Consider the following 21741-nt stretch of genomic DNA (forward strand, 5'->3'; position numbering starts at 1 on the left):
TCAGGGGTTTCCTAATTAGGTACCTTCTTCCAGCCACTTTTTCAAGCAAGACCTTGTCGAAGTGGAAAGAACATTGGACTTAGATTCAAATTCCTGTTCTTTGGGTATGATATTGGGTAAATTCCTTAACCTCTCTGGGCCTCAATTCTTTCATTTTTAAAATGAGGGTTGGGCTGGATGGCCTACATGGTGTTGCCTCTTCAGAATCTCTGGTCCAATGAATGGGCTGCCATTTTGTCTTACCCTTAGTAGGCCTGCCAGTAGCTAGCTTTTCCACTTCCTTTTTGCCCAAAGGGATGAAATACTCTACTTAGGGAAGTGTTACTGATTTTGAATTGGACTGCATCTAATTAATCTGCATTGAATTTATGAAACATTTACTGAAAGTCATTGGAGATGAAAGTCCAATTTACTATTCATGAAATATAGTGATAATTGCAAAAAAAGAGGTGGAAGAAATGTTGAAAGGATGGAAATATTGAAAAAATATTTATTATGTGACTGAAGAGCCCTTCAAGTCTGTGTTTTGAGGGGAAGTGGGATTTTTCTCTCCAGTCTGTTAAAATCCGATTTAGGCACATATTGGTCAATTAACACACATTTACTGGGTGCCAGCTGAACACCAGGGTTGCAAAGAAACACAACATTGTTCCTATTGGATTCTGTTCAGAATTTCCTTTTGATGGGAGAGGGCTAGTGTTCTTTGAATAAGCTTGCTACTTCTTGCTATGAAGTAGTTTCTCTTGGATGATGTTTTGTGTTTTTTCTAACAGGCTAAGGAAATCCTCACAAAAGAATCCAACGTACAAGAAGTTCGTTGTCCTGTCACTGTCTGCGGTGATGTCCACGGCCAATTCCATGATCTGATGGAACTCTTTAGAATTGGGGGAAAGTCGCCAGACACAAACTATCTCTTTATGGGTGACTATGTAGACAGAGGTTATTACTCAGTGGAGACTGTGACTCTTCTTGTATCATTAAAGGTATGGTATTTAAAATTTTTATTTTAATGAATGAAAAAATAATTGCTTTCTTTTCTTCTAATTTTAGTTGACTGTTAAAATAAGGAAAATATTAAGCAGGTTCATTGTTATATTCAGAATGCTATTATATTTTTTAAAATTTAAACATTTGTGGGGTTTTTTTTTAAATTCCAAAATATTTCCCTCCTCCTTCTCCCACCCTCCCTGAGGCAGTAAGCAATCTGATACAGATTTTACATGTGCAATTATGTAAAACATTTCCCCTTATTAGTCATTCTGTAGAAGTCAGACCAAAGGAAGAATGTAAATGAAATTTACTATGTTTTAGGGTTCATTCAGAATCCCATTAGTTCTTTCTCTGGAGGCATATGGCGCTTTCATTGTGAGTTCTTTCAGAATTGTCTTGGGTAGTTGTATTCCTGAGAATAGCTAAGTCCTTCATGGTTGTTCATTGTACAATATTGCTGTTACTGTGTATATCATTCTAGTTCTGCTCACTTCACTTTGCATCAGTTGGCGTAAGTCTTTCCAGGTTTTTCTGAAATCATCAGTATGCTCTTTTTTATGGCCTACTCAGTCTGGCAAGCCTGAATCCTAGGCATTATTTTATTCATCATGCTTTCAGTCTGCCACCAAGGGCTTTTCTGCTTTCTTTGAAATGTCTCCTATATTTGTCCCTTCCTATTCCCATTGTGCTGGTCAAAGCACCCGTTCTCATTTTGGTTCCCTGAATTACTGCTCTGTCTTCCAAATCCGTTTCTTTGCTCATTGATTACTTCCCTTCTCTAAGCTGTCCTCACTAGCTTCCCATTCTTCTGTCACTCTTCAGCTTAGAAACTTGTACTGATTTCTGTCTCAAGAGGGGAACCCAAACTTGATTGTCCTAGCATTGTGGAAAGAGGGAAGGATTCATATTCTACTTCTGCTACTTACTCCCTGTGTGACCTTGGGCAAGACTCCTTCCATCTCTGAGTCTCCATTTTTAGCTCTTTATGATGGGGGTTTTGAATTCAGTTATTTCTGAGATCTTTTCAGGCTTATAGCTTGGGGCCCTTGTCCTGTCATGCAGGATCCTTCACAGGTTGTCTGGAAAATCTATTTTCCCCCATCCTCATTACTCTCCTCTTTGCTTATTCCCAAATCTGTGCTTTGACTCTGACTGTTGTCTTCTCCATTGAACCTTCATATCCATTCATTCCTTCAGGATAGAGGCAGGCAAGCGTTTTATGGGGCCCATACAAGACGGGAAAACTGCCTCTTTCTCAGCCCCTTTCCAACAGAAAGTGAGCAGTGCTTCCCAAAAAGTAGTGTATTTCATTAGTTTAATAGAGAGGAAACACAGGTGACATTTGTCATTCTATTTAGGGACAATTACAAATTTAACCATAATTCCCAGACAATCCCAGAATGATGAATTGGGTCATCAGAATGCATGGGTTTTGTGCCATCTTATTTGATTCTCTGAGTAATCTCAATTTCAATCTCAAAAACAAATATTTATTAAACACTCAGCTGATCACAGTGGAATTAAATCATGAGCTCTCTATGAGACAGAAAGAATGAATAAATGAATTTAAATACAGTAGGTGATTGAATTTGCCTGGTTATTCAATAAATGTATCCTTAGGTATCAGCAAGTAGGTGAGAGCTAAGAATTTACCTCATTTTAGTCCCAGGAAGTCTATTAAGGCACTGTGCAAGCTAATTACAAATATTATCTCAGTTGATCCTCCCAACAACCCTGCCAGGTAAATGATATTATGATACCCTTTTTACAATTGAGGAAACTTAGACAGTCAGAGTCAAGCAGCCATTCAGTGTCTGTCTGAGGCTGGATTTGAGTTCCGTCTTGCTGATTTTAGACCTGACAGGTACTCTCTCTCTACTTAGGTTCTCCTAGTTCCCTGGAGCATCTGGCCATATCTTGTCTGGTCAAACTGAGGGTTAGTCTAGAATAGAATCTCATCCTTCATGGAAGAAATGAAATGCCCCTTAATCATGGCTAGAGATTGTCACAGGCACCTTGGTAATTCTGCAGGAAATCCGTGGAGAGAGATTGGTTCTCAAGGCTTCTCTGGCTAGCTAAAGATTCATGTGCCAGTGCCCACCTCTCCTTCCTCATATCTGTGTCTCCCTCTCCTTCCATCTCTCTCTTCTGTTTTTTTCCTTTCTCTCTCTGTCTCTCCTTCCTTCCTCCAAAGTAATTTCCAACTCACATTTATGTCATTGTGAAACAAAGGGTGGAGAAATTCTACAAAAAGTACAGAAAAGAACCCAAATCTGCAATTCTCCATTTGGGTTTTATAATATTTAACAAAGGCAGAATGAGAGGATTCTGACAGCCACAATCAGGAAAGACTTGGGTGTGTCCCAGGTTCAAGGAGTCCTTGTAGGCATTTGCTTAGCAGTGCTAGTCTATCTGGAGACCCAGGCCTGCCTCTGACCCTGCTCTTGTTCTATTCCTCTGCCTCCTCCCCTCCTGGCGAGACCTCAGGCTGGTAGCTGGGTCCTCTTACCCTTATTGCTTCGAGAGTGTAACCTGGTGCACAGTAACAATGATGTGTAATGATCAACTGTGAATGACCTAATAATTATCAACAGGATAGCTTTAAGAGGCTCATGTCAAAAAAGCTTGACCCACCACCATAGAAGGAACCAACTGAGTTTAAGTACAGATGGAAACATGTCATTCTTCACTTTAGTTCTATCATGAATTTTTCTTTAGTGTAACCTGATGAGCATGGAAATATGTATTGCATGATAAGACATGTACAACCTGTATCATGTTAACTGCCATCTTGAGGAAGGAGGGAAAGAACATGGATTGCAAAATGTCAGAAAATTATTAAAAATTTTTGTTGATATGTAATCTGTAATTTATTTTTTAAAAGAAAAGGCCCTCATTCTGGAAGGGCCTTAAAGGTTCTCTAGGCCACCCCACTGCTCTTACAGAGGACCAGGCCATGCCTCTGGTCAGGCTGTATCATTAGGCATTGGCAGGACACTCCAGTTAAAGAGACAAGTAATGTATTTTACTTCAATAAAGACGACATAGTGAAAACATCTAGTGAAAAGATTCCTTTCCATGGTCACCATGGTAGCCAAAGTAGAGATCGGCTTGAAGCTTTGGAAGGGAGGAAGAGCAATCCAGTGTCCTGTCTGTAATAGGCATTAGTCCCCAGGAAGCCCTGCTGGGATCAAGGTACTCCCTTTAAGGGATATTTGAAACTTAAAAGTTGCTTTCTTTTAGTGCCCAGGGGCCAGTAGCTTATCTGGTCCCTTCTCACTCTAGTGATTCTAAAATGGACATTGTGAATTTTGTACTGAGTTTTCTGAGAAAACTATCTTTTGGCCTGAAGTACTCTCATCCAAATAGGGTTCTTCCTGTTCCTGGTCCAGCCCAGCAAATCTTATCATACTTCCTTGGAACAAATCTCTGAAAAGAGACAAAGTAAAATGATCCACAACATTGGCCTGTTGCCCGTCAATGCATGGCTGCCAGATTCCTCACCCACAGGACTGGCCCTGGGCCTCCTCCCTTTTCCTTCCATTTCTGGAGCTCAGAGCTTACACGTCTCTTATAGCCACACAGGCTGTGTTTAAGGGGCCACTTTCTCTCTGCATTTGCCTAATATCTCACTTTCTTCAGGGCATCCTTTTCTGCTCTCAACTCACTCTGCCTATAGCCCAAGTAGGAAGTTAATTTTGGTTTCTCCTTTTCCCTCTGTCAGCCCATTCATGCTGTTTGTGTTCATTCAACGGATAGCACTGTTGTACCTATACATGTTGCCCATGGTTCCCAAATAGTAGCCCCTTCCTCAAGAGGACCCACATGGCTTGTGTCAGTTGCTGATGCCTCTGGCTCATTGTCTCACTTTGCTACAAGGGTCAGCAGAGGTAGCCCTGTCAGATTTCACAGCCTCCTTTGTCACATAAGTCATTGTCCTAATTTGACTTCTCTCTTAAGAACCTGTTACTTCCTTGGGCCTTCTCATCTTCCCTTCTTTCAGATGCACAGATGATGACAACTAGAATTAACTGTACTATGATAAGGTTTGTTAAACATTTAAATTCAGCGCCATGATTCAGACCAGCTCACATGGGCAAGCAAAATCCTCTTCACTCAGAAGGAACTATTTATTACCTCTTCCCCCAAATTCGAAGACACTTCATTAGGTTTCCAGAGTAAAGAGAAAACCAGTGAGCCAGGGCAGATAGCCTCAGGCCAGACTTTTCTAAACACAAAGTAAACTTTAGCTACCTCAGAGGCCTCTGGGTTCATGGAAGCCACTCTGGTTTTCAAACTTTATCTCTTCTGAGCAGCAGCCAAACAATTTTGAAAACTCAAAATGAAGATCAGCTCTGTTAGCTAGTGATTGGAATGAACAGATAACTTTAACAGCTTCCAATGAGAAATCATGCCTTAAACAAATTTCGGTAACACAGATAAGACTACGAGGTAAAATAACCTCATTCTTGGGCTGAGTCCATAGACAGAGGAGACATGCTGATTACATGAATGTGTGAATGTGTTCCCCACAACCTACTTACTTCCCAGGCTTAATGGTGCAGCCATTATCAGGTGCAAATTTGTGCCTGGTACTGGTGGTTTTTTGTTTTGAGTTTTCTCCTTTTCAAAGTTTTTTTTTTCTTCCAACCTAAGTAGCCAGGCTAAGAGGGAAAAAGGATGAGGAGAAATGGAAAGAAGGAGGGGGGGTGGAGAAGGGAGAAGAGGAAAGGAAGGATTTAAATGCTTTTCTGTATGCAAAGTCCTGTGCTAAGCCTGATAATACAAACAGAAGAGTCAGAAGCCTCTTCTCTCAAGGAGCTCACTTTCCGATGGGGGAGACAACATGCTGGGAACATTTCAGCTGCAGGTCAGTTCCAGTCAGATCATTTGGGGAAGTTTCTTTACTGAAACAAATGAAAACAAAACTCTGTTTCTTTTAAACTACCACGAGTCTTGCTAGGAGCTATTTTTCCCTTTTCATTGAGCAGATTTTTTAACCTAGAAATAAAGGAAAGAGCAGCCACCAGCAGCATTCACTCATTCACAAAACCAAACTAGTCAGCTCAGTAATTGCTGGCTCTCTGAAACTGGGAGAGCTCCAGCTCCAGGCTTGCTGCTAACAGGCTCACAGAACCTAGGTCAGGAGCTGGAAGGGTCCTTAGAGGCTCAGCCAGGGCAAGGACGTGCCCATGGTCACATAGGTAGGATTTAAACTTAAGTCCTAGTCAGTCAGCCAGTCTATAAACATTTTTTAAGGCACTTTGCTAAGTTCAGAGGATACAAAAAGAGGCAAAAGACATTCCTTTTCATTCTATGAGCTTATAATCTAATTGGGGGGAGAGGTGTGGGAGGATGGCCTATATTTGTATATGAATATATGTACCTGTGATCAGAGAAAGTGGTCTGGAGGAGGATTCGGCAATAGAGTTAAAGAAGGAGCAGTCAGAGGGGGAAGGAGAGATGCAGGAAAGAGAAGAGAGTATCCAGGAGGAGTGATGAACAGTATCCAAAGCTTCAGAGAAATCAAGGAGAATGAGGACTGAGAAAAGGCCTTTGGATTGTGACTAGTCACAATCCAATTCATTAGTTACTTTGGAGAGAGCAGTTTGGGTGGAATGATGAGGTCAGAAGCTCCTTTGTAAGGGATTAAGAAGAGAATGGGAGGAGAGAAAGCAGAGGCATCAGATTGTAGGAAGAATTAGTGGAGATGGTGGGGTCAACTAAGAGTCCAGGATTCGAGAGACAAGGGGGAAATGTAATCACACTGTGGTATCAGTCCCATCTAGGACTGTCTATACCTGAACACAGAACAATTTCACAGATGTTAACAAACCACCAACAAACAGTGTAAGGGAAGGCCACGTGACCCATGGAATTCTTGGGAGAACTGGAAGCAGTTAAACAAAGTAATTATTTGGGGCCATTTGTCCCAGGTCAGATTTTTACTCAATATTATGGATAAGTGAAAAGTTTAAAAATCCTGCCACTGGGGCTTAGAGATCAACCCAGCTCACTTGCTTTTAGGATAAGGTAGGGCATCTTTCCAGAAGATTCATGTACAGATTAGCAGCAGCTGAAGATAACTTAGTCCTAGATGTGGTCATTGACTTCAAGAAGTCAGAGTCAGATTCATTTATACTAGTGTGACTTGGCACTTATGAAGAACTCAGATCTTTGAAAAGGGTGACTGTAGGCAAGGAAGCATCCACACGTACCAGAAAAACCCTTCACTCGGTCTTGACAAACCTGCTTTTAAAGTCAGATGGCCAGAGCCAGCCTGGTGGGTCCCTTCATTCTCCCCTTGAAACCCTTCTTAAGAGAGTTCCAAAAATTTGCCTTTGGCTGGCTCCTATGATCAGCGACACCACCTGTAAAGTGACTTTCCGAAGTTCCTTTCTGTATGGATCTTATATATTCCTGTTTATAGATGTGTTTCTTCCCTTTCTAATTTGGCTTCTAGAGGGCAGCAGTCCTTTTTTGGTTTTTCTCTCTATCCCCAGTGTAGGCCCTTGATAAATGCATATTGATTCATTGATTGGCTGTGTGAGTGAAGGCTTCAGAGCCTAGCTACTTGTGAAGACCTGCTACTAAGAGTTTACAGGGTGATCCCTGGACCCTGCTTCAGCAGGAGTCAGTGACTGGGTAGGCAGATTTACTCCTTCAGATCCCATAATTGGCCCATCAGGTACAGTATTCTCTATTAGATGGTTGTGGCTGGAAGGAGGCCTGGGTCACTATAGAAACAGTGAAATGCCCATCTTTTGCCACAGCACCAAGATAAGCTGTCAATCATGAGTGAGAAGGAAATAATGAAAGGGAAAGTATTACATCAGCAAAAAAGACAAAAGTACAACATTTAAATTTAACAAATAGGACTCCTGAGACTGGAGATTTCTGGTGAGGAGAGAAGAGGAACTGGATGAGCCTGGAGATAGAGGCATGAGTAAGGAACAGTAATCAGGTGGACACAAGTGAGGAAAGACTTGTGGGGGGAAAGAGTTGTAGATAAACCCACAGAAAGACCTAACTAGTTCCATTCTCTTTGAGTACTGAGACCACACTCCCTAACCCTCCATATTACTCTCTCTTCTCTAATCCTTAACTCTTTACACACCAAGGAGGTCTTGGGGCCTAGAAGCTGCTTGGTCATTTGGCATTGACTGGAGGCTTCTGCCTTCCCTTGGGCTCCTTGTGACCTCCGTTGCCTTGAGGAGAAGCAAGAAGGAGAGTTTTGTTGTATCAGGCTCAGTGGGCACTTAAATGCTTACTGGGTGCCAGGGCCCGGGAATAGAAACTATTAAGATAAAAAATAATAAAGACTGAGTAAAATATAGAAATTAGTATTTTAATTAAAGCCATGCTGATAGATAAAGTCATTAGACCACGCGCTGGTAAGAATTTAAAACTGCCGTCCAGCCATTATTGTTACCTCCCGTCTCTTCCTGAGTCTGCTAGCCAAGAGGCTTCCTTTTGGATACTCCTCCCATTTAAACAGTCCTCTGCATGGTGACGCAGACATTCCCACGCCCAAAGAACCGGAACCGGAAACCCGTTGGACGACGGGAAATGTAGTTTGGTAGTTCCAACATGTCCATAGAAAATATATATATATATACACTTTTAGATGGCATTTCCCAAATTTCACTTTTACAAAACAGAGAGAAGAAAGGAGTCACAGTCCTTGACCTCAAGAAGTTACATTGAACAGGAGTATCATCCTCTCCTACTGTTGGTTGCACTTAAGGATCAATTCCTTTCTTGGTCTCTTTCCCCTGATCCCCTGTTGATGTCAGCTAAGTCTTTATCTGGTTTTTTTCTTCTTCAGCATATAAGTCCTGGTTTCCTTCTCATTCCTAATCAATAGCGTATCTTGGTGCTATGACAAAAGATGGGCATTTTGTTGTTTCTGTAGCAACCATTGCCAGTCAGCCTCCTTTCTCACAGGTTGCCTTTTTGCTTTTCCATCTTAGAATTGATACACTAAGTATCAGCTCCCAAGGCAGAAGAGTGATGGGGCTAGGCAATTGGGCTTAAGTGACTTGCCCAGGGTCATATAGCCAGGAAGTGTCTGAGGCCAGATTTGAAGTGGACACCTGGCTCTCTATCCACTAAATCACCTAGCTACCCTAGGGCTACATCCTTTTAAAGCCACCTTGGCCTCTTTCTAGCCAGAACTACAAGATTGGATACTGTATGTACTTCATGGGCCATTTATGGGATTTATAGGAGTAATTTTGACTATCGAGATTTGCCATCTAGTGATGGAACTCCGTTGTTCAGTGCAGGGATTGCCCCTTAAGCCCTTAGTAGCACGGCTAAAAGAATTTCTGGGCTCCAGATCCCTCATTTACCCTTCGAGGCTTGTGTTACCCAGAATTCCTGATGGGAGCTCAGCTGGCCCCCTGAGGAGATATATAGACCATTCCTGGACGACTCCTCAGTGCTAGAAAAGTCTCTACTCAGTAGTACTTGTCAGAGCCTGGCCCTGGCTGGCAGAGCTTTGGGGAGGTGCCACTTGAAAAGGTCTTGTCCTCTGCTCATCTGTATTAGGCAACATTCCAAAGAGAATCATTAAGAAGGCAGTATTCCTTCCTTGTTTTCTGTCCACACGTATGCAGGGAGCCTTTGTGCCTCTCCTGAAACTTGACAGATGCAATGTGTTTTATTTAAAAAAAAAAAAAGTGTGTTTTTGGGCCTTGGCACCCTCCACAGCTTGGCAGCTGCCCTTCTAGTAAGCTGATCAACAGTGACCTTCAGAAGCCTTTCATAATTGACCCTGTCCACATTCAATAATGCCCCTTTACCTGTGCCACTTAACAGCCACTGAGTTAGATACTGCCTCAATTATGTTGTAACACTTCATGTACAAAGTCCAGGTGACATTTACTAGCTGCCTAGGAGAAATACAGTCCTGGCTTAGAGATGACCCAGATGCCACTCTCAAAGTGCTCACATTCTAATTGGGGGCAGAGGGACTCACAACCAAACTCTCAAGCAGAGAATGCGAAGACTAGATGGAACCTTAAGGAATACTTGTGTTTAAAGAGTGGATGTGGGGGTGGGGCATAGCTAAAGGAACAGCAGAGGAGACTAAGAAGTCACTGAAGCCAGAAGAGAACCAAGAGAGTGTATGTCATTATAAAAGCCAAGGAGTCTTGACTTTCTGCAGTCACCAGTTTGCTTCTTCAAGGTCCTCAGGGTAGGGGAGGAATAAGGCCAGGAAACAAAAAAAAAGTCTTTGGGTTTGGCCATAAGGAACCATGGGGACTTTGACAGTTCAGGGCTGTTGGATTAGTGTGAAGACCAAAAGGAGATTGGGGTTCAGAACTGAGAACTGATGAATAAGAGATGGTGAGTAGAGGCTACACCTTGTAGAAATGTGGCTGTGAATGGAGCAGCAAGAAGTAAAATGACAGATGGGGGCCAGTACTGTGGTGTCAATGGATGGTTGTGTTCTTCTAAGGTAGGAGTGACTGAGTATATTTGTAAGCTGAAGGGGAGAAGGCATCAGTAGAGATGGGGAGAGGATGTATGAGCATCAGAAACTAGAGAGAGTAGACAAAGAGGGCAAGGGATCCAAAGGATGATAGCTTCCCCGAAGAGCAATGAGAGTTTATAGGGGAGACCATCAAGACACTTGACAGGTTTGGTGTTGGCTGGTGTCAGTCTCAGAAAAGGAGGAAGCAGGTCAGCCAAGAATGGAGGATGGACAGAAGACATGCCGTCAGATGTATAGATGTCCCTTGGGTTTTTGTCTTTGCTAACTTTTTTAGGTTTGGGGGGAGATCGTTGGGAAGTAGCAGCAATTTGTGAAGCATCAGTTAAACTGAATTAAAGAAGAGACTAAGGACAGTCTCTGGGAATGGGAGCATATCCAGAGCAAGGTTTAAAAAGAGGTTGTAGCCACAAGGGCACAACGAGATTGTTGTTCCCTCCAGAGTCAGCTCAGTCTTGGGATTGGAGGAGGGCCATGTACCTGCTTCTCTCATACACTCCTCCGGATCAGTTAAGGGCATGAGTTGGATTTAACTGAAATGCCAGCTGTTTGTATTTGTTTTAAAATCAATCAGAGATGTGACCTGTTCATCTCTGGTTCTAGTCATACACCTCTAATTCTCTAAATGATAAATGATTCCCAATTATGAGGCTTTCTTCTTAGAAGCAGATAAATGTGACAGTGTTCATCAGTAGGGTTTCCATTGATTGATCTGCTCTTCTTTGCCCAGGTGTCCTGATGGTTATAACTTTTTTTAAGAAGTATTTTTTTAAACTTTTATCTTCTGTCTTAGAATCAATACTAAGTATTGGTTCCAAGGCAGAATAGTGGTAAAAGCTAGGCAGTGGAGATTAAGTGACTTGCCCAGGAAGTGGTCTTGCTAGAAAGTATCTAAAGCCAGATTTGAACCCAGGACCCTCCCATCTCTGGGCCTGGCTCTGAAGTATTTTTTGAGAGCCTATCTGCCTAATTTTTGTTGGGGAACAAGGAGGGAAAATTTAAGACAAGATGAAGTTTGAAATGTAAAGATCAGAAATTTGGAGTTTGAGCCTTTTGAGTTTGGGGGCAAAATGACTAAAGGGGTGGATGTTTAGAAAGATGGAGAAGGCTAGTGGCATTGTGCAGGATAGATGGGACTGGGGATAGGGCCTGGAGGTGGTGTTTTTGTAGCCATAGAGTAATAAGGTGATAGGAGCCAGGGCTTGTAGTGCTGTGTGAAGGGAAATACTTTGAAGCTAGAATTGACAGGATTTAAAAAAAATGATTGTATGTAGGGAATGAGAAGTTTTCCTGAATCTTCATAAAGTTGTTTTCTGTGATTTCATCTGATGAGGAAAATAGTAATTGTTAGAATTGGGTTAGAAGTGAATCTGATGACTATTTCACCAATTGAATAATCATCCTTTTCCCATTTATAGGTACGCTATCCAGAGCGGATTACAATCTTAAGAGGAAACCACGAGAGCCGACAAATTACCCAGGTGTACGGCTTTTATGATGAGTGTCTGAGGAAGTACGGCAATGCCAACGTGTGGAAATACTTCACCGATCTGTTTGATTATCTCCCACTCACAGCTTTAGTAGACGGACAGGTAAAGATGTATAGTGATTAAGGTGGAGTTTGTATGTTAAGAGAAAACTACACTTTTGTCAGAGATCTATCTATCATTCTGGAAAGTCAGTGCCTGTAACAGTGAGGAAGGAACTGAACATTTCCAGAGAGCTACTGTGTATCAAGGCCCTGAATTAAGAGCTTTACAAATGTCATCTCCTTTGATCATCACAATGACTCATGGAGGTATGGGCTTTATTCCCATTTTACAGATGAAGAAATTCAAGCCCAGAGGAGTTAACTGACTTGCCTAGAGTCTTTCAACTAGTAAATGTCTGAGATTGGATTTGAACTCGGGCATTCCTGAATCCAGGCCCAAGGTTCTATCCACTGCACCATTTAGCTGCCTGTAGAAACTAAAAAAACAAATATTATCCATCATCCTAATAATAAGTGGTACTGGAGGGTGAGTGATGGGATCTGAGACTTCATTAGTCCAAGACTCAGGCAAGGCAGGTTGGCCCTTCTCTGAAGCTTAGAATTTTAGAGAGCTGCTTGGGGGCCTCTGTGGTAAAAGTGATCTGCCAGGGGACCCACTGGCTCTGAGGTGGGACTTTAACCCTAGTCTGTCCTGGCCCAAGGTCTACTCTCTACTGCTTCATGCTACCTCTCTCATGGCACATTTTAACATCTGAACATTGGTAAGATGCTCTGTGTGTATCATTTGCTTTGTGCCTTGGAAACACTCTGTGAGGTAGGAAGCAGCACCCCCATTTTGCAGCTTAGGAAACTGAAGTTTAACTTGCCCAGGGCCACATAGCTAGTAAGTATTAGAGAAGACTTAAACCTAAGTCATTCTGGGGCAGCTAGGTTGACTCAGTGTATAGAGAGCCAGGCTTGGAGATGAGAGATCCTGAGTTCAAATCTGACCTCATATACTTCCTAGCTGTGTGACCCTGGACAAGTCGCTTAACCCCCATTGCCTTGCCCTTACTGCTCTTCTGCCTTGGGACCAATACACAGCATTGATTCTAAGATGGAAGGTGAGGATTAAAAAATAAATAAATAAATCTCTTAAGTCATCCTGACTTCCTTCATGAAGGCAGCTTATGTTGTGTGGCATTGTCCCTAGGTGAGGAAAGAGGAAAGAGTATCGCTTAGCAGGGCACATATATCCAACATGAGCACAGTCTGTCCCCTGGAAGGTCCTTCTCTCCTGGAGACCTTGACTCCTGAGATTGCTGGTGGGGGAGAAGCTAAAGGAAGAGGACTTTTGGCAGAAAGGCTTCATGGGAGGTAGAGAGAACAGCCCACCAGGTCCATTCTCTAGTCCTTAATTGTCTCCGGTAGACACAGGTCATTAACAGAAAGGGAAGCCTCTAGAGAATGTGGGTGGAGCTATGCCTACCCTTTACTGCCATTTATGAGCTGTCATCTGTGGAGCCCCATGCATGCTAGGCAGCTTATACAAGGGATTCTGAGAAAGTAGTTCTTCTAGTAATAGTAATATATAGTAGTACTTAAAGGGCAGCCAGGTGGCACAGTAGATAAAATAACAGGCCTAGAATCAGGAAGACTCTAGTTCATATCTGGCCTCAGACACCTAATGGGCTGTGTGACCCTGGGCGTTTCACTTCACCCTGTTTGCCTCAGTTTCCTCATCTGTGAAAGAAGCCGGAGAAGGAAATGGCAATGCCATGAAAACCCCAAATTGAGTTAGAGTTGACTGAAAAATGTTTCGGCAACAAGTTAAGTGTTTGCAGAGCACTGTACATATATTGACTCCTTTGATTCTTACAAGCAACCTAGAGCAGTGATGGGCAAACTTTTTAAAGAGGGGGTCAGCAGAAAGGAAATGCTCATCTGTCAGTCTAAGGCAACTCTTTCCAAGTTTCATTGTACTGTATCCTACTCATTTGTATTCATCAGATTAGGAATAATGTCACAGGATAGAACATTTCAGGGCCCTCAGGCTTGCCCATCACTGCCCTAGGAGGTAGGTGCTCTTATTTTTCCCTTTTTTGTAGGTGAAGTAATTGAAACAGAGAGAATTTGAGAGAGAGGCTCAGGGTATTTGAACCCAGGTCATCCTGACTCCAACTCCTACATGTTGTACACTATGTCACCTGGGTGCTTAGTGACTGAATACTTATTAGTCAGTATGTAAATTGGAATTTAAAAAGTCAAAGATATGAGTTCACTGAAATAAATCTACAAGGAAAATAATTATACATGTATTTTCCTTGAAAAAATTACCCATAGTTATATTGACTTTACTCATTAAGTAAGCTCATTTTCTTGTAGATAAGATTAGTGGGAATCAAAATTTTGAATTTTTTTACATTTAAAAGGTAAAAAATGATGGTAAGACGTGCATCAAATAATTTTGGTACTTTTCATCAGATTTTTGGTGAAAAAAATGACCTAAATAGATTGAATCCTCCACTTTTTTTAGATATTTTGCCTCCATGGTGGCCTTTCTCCATCCATTGATACATTGGATCATATTAGAGCCCTGGATCGTCTGCAGGAAGTTCCACATGAGGTACTGTTTGAGTTTCAAAGGACTGAGCAATGATCTAGATGGCTGGGCATTCCACTCATGTCAAATGCTTTGCCATTAAATGAGGCTTGAGTTTCCCTTTCATTAGACATAGCACCCAGAGTATTTCATTAGCCCTTAGAACTCAAGTTGTGGTGCTACTAGAGATCAGGTCCAACTTATCTGAGGGGCTCCAAGATAAGATGAAAATTCATTCAGGCCCCACTTGTCAAGGTCAGCCTCAAAAAACTGATGCTAGTTCTCCTTCCTCTTCATTGGTATCTTGGGCTTTGGCCTAGGCAAGATCTTAGGAGGCAGGAAGAATGGCTTGATATCATTGTCTTCAAAGTGGTGAAGCTGTGTTAGGAGAGGAGTCCTGTTGAGCTGCCCTTTGTCCATAAGGGATTGAATACAAGGAACAAAGTGAATTCAGAGCAGAAAGTTCCTAGTTATTTTTAGAGCAGTAACACATTTACACGGACCACCGAAGGGTAGTAACAGCTCTGCATTTCAAAGACCCTTAAGAAGATGGTGTTGATTATGAAGACCTGAAGGCAGGTGGCCTCAGTCAGTCTCAGAAGACCCTTTCTTCTGCTTCCACCATCATCTGTCATTAATAGCTGCTGGGCAGATCAGAGTTAGTCACATTTGGTTTGTGGGAGAGGGGAGTCCTTTGGGAAGTGACTAGAATGTTAAAAAAGGAACAGAAAAGTTGATACTTAAAACAGGTTGGAAAATAGAATTAATGAAGGAGCTTTGTTTTGGGAAAGGGGGCTGTAGGAGAGTTCTGTAGCGCCAAAGAACAGGCTAAGTGCCCCCCTACTAGCTCCCATTCAGAACCCTGTAGTCCTCAAGGATAATTCTACAGAGATTTGGAATACTTAGTAAGTATTTCTGGTGACTGGATGGAGGTTTGAACAGATTTTGTTACTTTATTACATTATCAACAGAAAGAATTGAATGGTATTCTGGGGAAATGTTTCCATCGAGAGAACTCTTGGCAGTCTCCCTCACTTTGGCACCATACTCCTCCTTCATTCCTGGTGCCTGGGTAACACATGGCTCACCATCTTAGCAATGCCAATGAGAGTATGACCGCTTATACTCTGTGGCATCATTATTTTTCCTTGACACAGGGCCCAATGTGTGACCTGTTATGGTCCGATCCTGATGATCGTGGTGGATGGGGCATTTCTCCACGAGGTGCTGGTTACACATTTGGACAAGACATTTCTGAAACATTTAACCACGCCAATGGCCTCACACTGGTTTCCCGTGCTCACCAACTTGTGATGGAGGTATGTGCCAGAATGCTTTTCTTCAACTTTAGATGTATCATAGACACCACTGTGTTCTCTGTGTTAGCCACAAGGGGAAATGATCGTTTCTCATTTGAGAGAGTGGAGCAGAGACTTGCTAATATGCCCTCGTAAGATTGGTTATGTTGAAGGATGGGTTGCTTTGAAATGCTGTATTCTAATATGTTTGCACTAGATAGAGTCAGTAAACTATTTTACATCTATTCTAAGTCAGAAATAAATAGCAGCACATAAAACCATGTAGCTGATGCAGCTTTCCCTTGGGTGAAGGGAGAACTCACCTTGCTGGTACTGGAAGGCAAATGTGTTGGAGTCCATGAACTATCCACTTAATCATAAATCACATCTTTTTAAAAATATCATTTGGTTTGTTTTGACACCGTGGGTGCTTCCCGACAAATTCCAGGGAGAACTAACTTGATACTCTCTGGACCTCTCAATCTTGACCTCAATTAAGTTGTAGTGTCCCCTGGGTGCCCTGTTCTTTTGGTTCTCTTCAGCCTTTTAGGGCTCCTTCTCTGTCTTCACCTCTTCTTTTCCCGTGATCCTGCCAGTTATTGAACCTGCCCCAGCCTGAGTTTTCCCCATCTGTAAAATGAAATAATTGTAGCCTTCACATGACCTTTGTAAGGCTCCATTCAGATGACTTCTGTGAAGCTCCTTTGCATACCTTAAAGGGTCATTGACATCATTTTTTGTTGTGTCCTCTGTCCAGTAGAATGTCAGCTCCTTGAGATCACAGTAGCCAGTAAATGTCAGCAGCAGGATTTGATCTCAGGCCTTCTTGACTCCAGGCCTCCCCTCTGACCTTTTGGCCATTTAGTACCCTTAGATAAGCCTTGTGAGATATCCCCTCTATGACCATATGCTGTGGGCAGTTCTCCTCCATGTCCTTCCATACATTGCCGAGAGTGGCACTATATTATGTGAGGATGGCCAAGGATACTGGGGCTTCCCTCTGGGTATCCTTTTGTCATCTCTGCTCTGACCAGCTCATTGGTTCCTCTTCTCACACTATGGCATCTTTTGTTCTACCCCTCCTTCCTTAGAAGTTCCTCATTGGTAGTCCTACACCATGTGAACCTTCCCTTTGTACTCATTGCCTTGAGCAGTCCCATTGCAAGTAGGAATGACAAAGATGGGCTTTCTGTAGCCTGGGGTTCCTGAAGTTAATCTAGCTTAGGCTGCTGTTCTAGAGTAGGCCCCTGTTTGTTTTCCATCTCCACCGTGTGCCCATAGACACAGGGATGAATGAGCTTGAAGGGAGATCCAGGTCCGTAGATTTTATAATGAAGGTAATGGATGGCCACCAGCCACTCAGTCTCTCTTTAGTTATCAGAGTTTGGAAGGTTGGGTTTCTTTCATTTTGAGCTCGGTACTGCCCTCTAGGCATGGCCATGGGCCATTGTTATTTCTCTCTATGAAAGTTAGGTCCTACCAAGAATTCCCTAGGTTCACAGCTATGACTCTCCTAAAACTTTAGTGCAGTCAGGAAAATAGATATGTGGTTAGTTTTTAATGTTTTTCTCTGCCACTTTTTGCTTGAGTAAACCAGGAATTTTTAAATACTTTTTTTTTCGGGTCTGCCAATCCTCCATTGGCCATATGATTGTTTGTCTTCTGGCATGGCTTTCCTCCAAATGGACAGGGTCCAGTCCAGCTGCTTCTGCCATTGCAGATTTTTTCCATTTTCTCTTGTTTGTTGTTTTGCCATTTCTATTCTTAAATGACTTTGCTTCGTTGGGTCTTTATCAGGCCTTCTTTGGATTCGTTTTACACTACACTCCTTTTGGCCTTAGGAGACAGCTCCTTCTTATCCTTCACAACAGTTTACAAATGACTTCAGAGTCTAAAAACATGTTACCTTTGCTCCCCATTTTTGTCTTCCTTGAAAATAAAGCATTTGCTAACTGTGGCAGTTGACTTAGCTCAGTTATCTGATGCCACTTCCCATTTTACATTATTAATTACCTGATTAAATAGTTCAACATTCAGTTGTTTCAATTGTATGCCATATCTTTTTCTCATTATACTTCCTTCTAGCTTTTTACTCATTCTGATCTTTGCTCTTACAAGCCATTCACTAAGTCAGGGCCACGTCCTATATAGAATGAGTCTTTTCTTGATTGTTAAAATAGAACTATCTTCATTTGGCATGGAGAGAAGTTAAATATGTTCTTTCCAAGAAATAGCCTGGTATATTGATAGAACACCTTTGTCTTTGGGAATTAAAAGTAGAATTCTTGTTCAGGATTTAAGGTAGTTGGTTTGCTGTAAGATTTAAAGAAATTGTAGATCTTCACACTTTGAAATACTGCTGTCTCATTTGGAACTTTTTTGGGGAACCTTCTTTCCTTAATTGTGGGTTCTGGATTAGCTCCTTGAGGCTCCCAGGTTGTATTTCTAAGTGTCAGGAATGGGAGTCAAACCCAGAGCTTCATGGCTCCCAGCACCACCTCTCGTTACTCTGCTTCTTCTCTATTTTCTCTTGCTTGTTTCATTATGTTCAGCCTTTTAAAAAAGTAACAGTAACTCAGATCCTCTTTTAAAAATGTTTCAGGGTTACAACTGGTGTCATGATCGGAATGTGGTTACCATTTTCAGTGCCCCCAATTACTGCTACCGTTGTGGGAACCAGGCTGCTATCATGGAACTCGATGACACTTTAAAATATTCCTTGTAAGTATCACACAATTTAGAAAGAAAATAGAGGTGGAGATGGTAGAATTAAGTCATATATTAAAACAACAAAAGTTAATTTTTTCACATTTTCTTTCATATGTGAAAGGAAAATTTAAAAAATTTATAATTTTAATCCAGTTCAATAAACATTTATTGAATCAATGTAATTGAATACGATTTTTTTGGCCAGTGTGATTGTTTTGGAAGCTACTGGAGAACAGAGTTAGTGATTAGCAATTAGAAGAGAAGTGTTATCTTGATTTTCAGCAGAAGGAAAAGAACAGAATCTGCAAACTCTAGGTTAGCATGCCTAATGTGCATCCTGGGAAATGCCATATTCCACCTTTAAAGAGATGGTATGAGGCAGTTAGTTGTCTCCAGGAGAGCCGTGCCTGGAGACAGGAGTTCCTGGGTTCAGATATAACTTCAGACACTTCCTACCTGTGTAACTTTGGGCAAGTCACTTAACCCCAATTGCCTGGTCTTTACCTCTCTTCTGCCTTGGAACCAATACCCAGTATGAATTCTAAGGCAGAGGCAAGGGTTTAAAAAAACAAAAGAGAGAGAGATGCTTAGTGAATATCCAGTAGAATGTGGAACAGTCTGGTTTCATCAGCTTAGGGCCCACTAGACTGGGAACTAAGGAATTAAGGGAATACTAGAGGAAGATGGCAGGCAAAGGTTGGGAGAGGCTGGCTGTAAACTTCACTTTGGTTTGGTTTGTGGTTTTTAGTGCCTGGGGACCTTACCATGAGTCAGTGCTGCCATGCCAGTCTTAGGCTTCCTGGAACAAAGAGGTGTTACTCCTGCTATTCCTGGCCCCCTCAGACCAGAAACACAACAGTGTTGCTATAAAACCCCACATTTGGGGAAATATGTTGATAAGTCAGAGAATCACCAGAAGAGGGCTGCCGACATGTTGAGGATCTTGAGCTCATGAGCTAGGAGGTTATATGGTGGGGCACGCAGAGGAAAAGACTCAGACTTGGTAGGTGGGAGATTCTTGCCATCTATACCTGATTGGTGGGCTGATTCCCTTGGTTCTGTTTGGCCCCAGAGAGTAGAAGGAGGAGCAATGGGGAGAGGTTCCAAGGGACTAATTAAGGCCAACTTCCTAACTATTGGTGGTGTCCAGTTAAGCTGAAAATACAAAGAAGGTTCCCACTGGGTCTTGGGAGACTCAGTGGTTAAAAGGGCCAAACACATTGTAGGTCTTCTTCATTAGTCACCACCAAATGGACAGATCTGGTGAGACTCATACATCCAAGTAGACCTTCATGGCATTGCCCATCAATGAAAGGATCGTTTGGGGCTCTGTACTGTTTGGACCAAAGAGAAACGGGAGCCCCATTATTAGTGATGCACCTTAGCTCTTGCCTCTTTTGTATTCAAGTGATTGTAAGGTTGTAAAAACATGCTTTCAGCATCTTGCCAGGACCCTAAGGAATGCACGCACCCAAGTACCTGAACATGAACCTCATTTCATGTTGAGGCTTAGAGACAGACCTGCTGCCTGCTGGCTGCTGCCTGCTGGGTTGTCTCTTGTGTCCTCCATCTGTTGATTAGTCCATTGTTTTCTTTAGATTGGGTTTCTGCTAGTGACAGTGATGTGTAAAATGACCCCAGAAAGGAACATCCATCCCTGAGTAATTTTTTGGATTTCTCTTTGTATAGCCTGCAGTTTGACCCTGCACCCCGTCGTGGAGAGCCCCATGTAACTCGGCGCACCCCAGACTACTTCCTATAAACAGCTTTGGGGAATATCCATGAGAAATATCTGGAAGTATATCCGGCATCTTTTTTACAAAGTGACAAGAATCGACATGTTTGTGTAAAAAATTGGGGTCTGTGTCTGCATCAGCGCCCATCATGGACCAAACTGTGCCGCAGCGTGCTCAGTACTGAGCAAGCCCACCGAGGCTGAAAGCCACCCCCACCCCTGTCTTAGGTCGGTTGGTCAGTCAGTCAGTCAGTCTGCCTGCTGTATTTGGAGTCCCTGTTTTCTTCTGGACTGTTCAAACAGAAAAGGTAACTAATACCTCCATCTCCTTTTGCGCTTATTAATATGTAAATTTTAGTTTTAGTGTTTAACTGGCATGGATTAGAGAATTTGGAGTTTATTTTTAAAGAAAATGCACAAAGTAACTTTGACATAACTCATCACTCTTTATTTTATTAAAATGTATGATTAACTTAACTGGAGAAAGGCGAAGGAGATTCCCCTTGGGAGTACGTTGTCATAACATTAGAGAGATTTCCTTCATTTAAGCTAAATGACTGTTTGGTGTTGATCTCCCTCTTTTTCTGTATACCTGTCAGAAGTGCTTGCATCTTCTTGGCTGTATTGGAACCAATAAACTTGGAGTTGTAAACCCGAGTGTCCTGGATTGCTGTGGTGTGCGTTGCTAGGAAATGTCTGTTGGGGAATATTCAGCCATGACTGAAACCGGAACTGCTCTCATTTAAGATACTAACTTCAGGGCAGATAGGTGGTTCAGTGGATAGAGTGCCAGGTCTGGAGATGGGAGGTCTTGGGATCAAATCTGACCCGAGATACTTCTAGCTCTGCAACACTGGGCAAGTCACATAAGCCCCATTGCCTGTCCTTTACTATTCTTCTACCTTGGAACCAATAATTACTATTGATTCCAAGAGAGAAGGAAAGGGTTTTAACAAATAAAATAAGGACTTCCTTTTACTTGATCTGTTATGTGGCAAATAGAAAAAGAGACATACTCTCCAGCAGTTACCAGATCAAGACAAGAACAAGCCATTTCTGGGTTGGCTTTCCAGCTTAGGTGACCTGTTTTTAGAGTGCTTACATTTAATGTGCAGCTTTCAGAAATAGGTTATAAGGATGAATAAATTAATTCTCCAGAACCACAACCATGTGCAGCAGTCAAGATGCAGCTTTCGTTTTTTAAAAAAGTAAAGATCTCAGCTTTCTCAAGACTGAAGCCATTTGATTTTTCCTGTCCCATATTTACATAGCATTTGGGAGTGAATGAACTTGGACAATTGAGGTGGAAAAATCAACAGGGTAGCAAATAGGCATGGATTTGAATTGCTAGTTGAATATAAATGCATTTAAGGTCAACTTGAACCCCTAATCCCCCGAGTCTTCCATCTGCCAGGAGAAATCTCTCCCCATGGGACC

General features: G+C 42.2%; 1 protein-coding gene across 1 annotated transcript in view; it reads left to right on the forward strand.

Annotated features, from left to right (window-relative positions):
• Positions 1 to 20956, forward strand: part of PPP2CB (protein phosphatase 2 catalytic subunit beta) — a 39848-nt gene extending 18892 nt beyond the window's left edge. The window contains exons 2-7 of the mRNA XM_044680166.1: positions 774 to 983; positions 11908 to 12081; positions 14497 to 14586; positions 15720 to 15881; positions 18463 to 18581; positions 20259 to 20956. Coding sequence (XP_044536101.1) covers positions 774 to 983; positions 11908 to 12081; positions 14497 to 14586; positions 15720 to 15881; positions 18463 to 18581; positions 20259 to 20331 — 828 coding nt within the window. The 3' untranslated portion in view covers positions 20332 to 20956. The remainder of the gene's footprint in view (positions 1 to 773; positions 984 to 11907; positions 12082 to 14496; positions 14587 to 15719; positions 15882 to 18462; positions 18582 to 20258) is intronic.
• The last annotated feature ends 785 nt before the right edge of the window (positions 20957 to 21741 follow it).

The sequence above is a fragment of the Gracilinanus agilis genome, chromosome 6, assembly GCF_016433145.1.
Source record: "Gracilinanus agilis isolate LMUSP501 chromosome 6, AgileGrace, whole genome shotgun sequence".
In the NCBI taxonomy this organism is placed as follows: Eukaryota; Metazoa; Chordata; class Mammalia; order Didelphimorphia; family Didelphidae; genus Gracilinanus; species Gracilinanus agilis.